Source organism: Sparus aurata, chromosome 9 (genome assembly GCF_900880675.1).
Source record: "Sparus aurata chromosome 9, fSpaAur1.1, whole genome shotgun sequence".
In the NCBI taxonomy this organism is placed as follows: domain Eukaryota; kingdom Metazoa; phylum Chordata; class Actinopteri; order Spariformes; family Sparidae; genus Sparus; species Sparus aurata.
In genome coordinates, this window is record NC_044195.1 from 35,062,442 (window position 1) to 35,066,047 (window position 3,606).

A 3,606-nucleotide genomic window follows, 5' to 3' on the forward strand; every position below is an offset into this window, starting at 1 on the left:
CTGCAACTCGCAGACTGTGAGAGACTGAAGGTTTGGATCCTCTGGTTTAATCCTGGATCATTAATGTTTTTAGTTTATTGATGTTATTTACCTAAAAGCTGAATATGAAAACTAATAAGTGACTAAGAGACGTGTGACTCGACATGCTGCAGTCTGACCTCCGGCTCCGTCTCTGTAAGGAGACCAGACGAGGCCTAATAAAGGCATCATCCGCCATTTTATCCCTCCTGTTCAAACAGGATAATAATTAACTAATAATTAGTGATTAGTGAAATAAACATAACAAAGCAAAAAACTAATGACTTCATAAAAGCTCATTTGTTTCTTATTTTCTTCATAATCAGGAAAATATTCTGTCTTCATCACTTTTAAACAGAAACACGACTAAAGACTAAACTGAAAACATTAAACTGAACACAGACGAGTCATTTGAGTCGCTGTGATTCAAGTTCCAAGTCCAAGTCGAGGTTCAGTCCATCAGAACAGTGATTGCTCTCTGCTGGAGTCGACGTCTCTGAAATGTAAAGTCAGCAGAGAGTAGAACCAAATGAAAATCTCTGTTTGTCAAACACAATGTGGATCTGAAACCTTGAAACCAGCTGATCAGACGGAGTGAAGCTGCTGTGACGGATCAGCTGTCCGATCAGGAATCATTCGTCCTCGACACGACGTAGAAAACATAATCATTTATTGAAATTACTGACCAACGTTGATACGGCAATACGAAGACATATAGAAACATTTTTGCACACTGGATGGACAGCTAGCCGACAGCTTATACGGGTTCACTCACTTCTCTTTGAATACATTTGTACAGGAGTGCATACATATGTATAGACTTTATATATATATCATATATATCTTTGTGAGACACTTTCAAGCATAAAATAGCATCACAGCAGAGTCGTCTGTGTACAGGGTGATCTCCAAGGCCACGAGTTCAGTTTCCGTGTCAGCCACCCCGCGACAGAACAGAACGCACAACGAGAAACTACATCTGCAAATATCGACTCGATCCATCGTGAAGGCGGTTCATCAGGAGGAAATGACTCTGAAGGAATATTTCATGTGTTGTCAGAATGTTTTCAATTGTCTCCAAACCGTGCAGGAGGGTCCGTGAACGCACCAGGGCGCAGAGAAATGTGCGTTTTGTAAAACATGTAAAACTACTGAAACAAGTGGATTTATCTCTCTCCCCCAAAAATAAATAATCCATGTTCTATCAGGAGAAGTGAAGCTTTGAGACTGAGCATGAGACTCGTGATGATGATGATGGTGATGACGATGATGACGTCTTCCTCTGGTCGTGTTGATGAGGTCGTGAGGTTATCCGTGTTTAGTCCGGGTACAAAAGGAAACCGGAAAACGTGCTGTACTTGTTGTTGTTCCCGCCGTGCGCTTTCCCGCCGTCCAGTTTGACATATATCTCGTCCCCGGAGTCCAGATGCAGGACGACGCTGTTGCTGGCGTAGTCGTAGTTCTGGTCTGCGTCCTGCGCGATGGCGCTGGCTCGGACCTGAGGATGAAGAGAGAGGAGAGAGGTTGGACCGGGCAGCAGCATCACTGTGGAGCACATTTCAACCAGCTAAAGGAAAAAATGTTCCCATGGTGAGTCAGAATCATGAGATGGAAATGAGATTAAAAAGTCCAAACTCTTACATTCCATAAGTCATAATTTCGTGTTTTAACTGATAATTGTTATTATTATTATTACTTCTAATTAATTTACTTCTTATCAGGGTTAAACTTTGATCATTTTTGAATCCTTTAACTGGCTGAAACGAGCCTTTATCTCCTCCCGCCTGCAGGCAGAGTCGTGCGTAATTTACAGCCGGAGCGACGAAACAGAAACCTGAAATAACTCAAACTGAACAACCTGTGACGTTTATGTCGCGAGCATTCAGCTTGTCAGATATTTACTGACCAATCTGAACAAAATAAAGAACCAACATCTTCCTCACAGTCACGGATTGTGGATGACTTTGGTGCGTAATTTCACTTTTACGCATCAGAGATCTGATTTACGCACGAAGAAATAACCTTAATGAGCGTGTTTAATCAGCACGTGCACAGAGCAGGTGGAGGAGAGTTTACCTGTCCGTTCTTGCAGAGGTCGGCCCACATGCTGGTCCCGTCTCCTCCGCGCATCAGCACATGGTAGGTGAAGTAGTAAATCCCGGACACTTGGCACGTGAACTTGCCGGTGGTCGGGTCGTAGTGGTTCCCGAGGTTCGTGACGACATCGTCGAACCTCAACACTTCGTATCCCTCGTGCGGGTTTTTCAGACCCACGTAAAACGCGATCTTTGCCCCGCCGATAGCAGAGCCCAGCTCCGCTCCGGTCTCAGTTCGCGCAGTGCCCACGACACCGGGATACCCGACCCTCCCAGCATCCCCTCTGTCTCCTGGCGGTCCTCTCGGACCAGGTGGTCCCGGTTCGCCTGGCGGCCCCCTCGGCCCGGGTTTCCCCGGCCGACCCGGCTCGCCTTTAGTCCCTTGCACAAAGCTCGGCGAGGGGATGGCGCTCAGGTCCTGCATGACCTCCAGAGCCGTGGCGCTCGGTTTGGGGTTGTACGGGTCACAGATCATCCGGCAGGTGCCCATCATCTCGTAGTGCGCGTCGGTCTTGGAAGTTTGGACCAGCAGGGGGATCGCGATGATGAGAGCCAGAACCATGACGATGCCAATCACCGCGGCGACGATTCTCTTCCTCTGCAGAGTCCGAGAGGCAAGCGCTAAAAAGTCCGTTTTGCTTTGGGACGTAATGGTGAAGGTGGAGAGAGCGACAGAAGTCACGACAGGAGGAGAGAGGAGCGACACGGAGAGAGTGAAGCCCGGACAGAGAGGAGAGGAGTGGAGGAGAGAGAGGAGAGAGAGGAGAGCCCGCAGCGCTCAGTGCGGTGCCACTGTCACTCGGCTTCACGCAGCTGACAGAGCGCAGATCGGTTGTGGCAGCAGTGGACGCGGCAGATCTCCGAGCGGGAAGAAGCTTCCAGCGCTTTTTGTTCGTCTGCAACCAACCCGAGCCGCTGACGTAACGAGTTCAGGGCAAAGCCTGTTGCAATTTGGATTAAGAGCGCAACAATAATCATGTTATCTTTATGTATGAATTATAAATCCTCCAGCCTCCAGAGAGGATCAGGGAGCATTACTGACACTCTCAGCTTCCTCTCCTATCTCCGCCTTTATGGGAAAATCTGCTTAAAGCCACTTTAGTCTTTGAGGAGCTGAATAATTATCAGATGTTCACATGTACAATCTGCAGGAACACGTGGAGACAAAGACACATTCCAACTGAACTTTACTGCTCTTCTTCTATATCTCTAATATTTCATGTGTTGACTAAAGTTCTGGTTCTGGAGAATCTTGTCTTGCACAACATTTATGTGTTTAGATATTTATTTTTCACACAGTCTGCTGAAATAATACTCGTATTAAACAAAACCTTGGACTGACATTCAAACATCTGTGAGACAGAGAACATAATCCTTCACTGCAGAGAAACTCAACTCATCTCAGAGAAAAAAACAATGTAGGAAAACTCAGAATAAATAGATAAATAATTTGATAAATAAAGAAATGAAATCTAAAATCTGAACAGAATCC

General features: G+C 46.3%; 1 protein-coding gene across 1 annotated transcript; it reads right to left on the reverse strand.

Annotated features, from left to right (window-relative positions):
• Positions 1-671: 671 nt before the first annotated feature.
• On the reverse strand, positions 672-2,986 carry c1ql2 (complement component 1, q subcomponent-like 2). Its single transcript, XM_030428237.1, has 2 exons — positions 2,095-2,986; positions 672-1,516 (listed from the first exon to the last, which is right to left on the reverse strand). The coding sequence occupies exons 1-2, from the start codon at positions 2,674-2,676 to the stop codon at positions 1,337-1,339; spliced, it is 762 nt and encodes a 253-aa protein (XP_030284097.1). The 5' UTR covers positions 2,677-2,986; the 3' UTR covers positions 672-1,336.
• Positions 2,987-3,606: the final 620 nt, after the last annotated feature.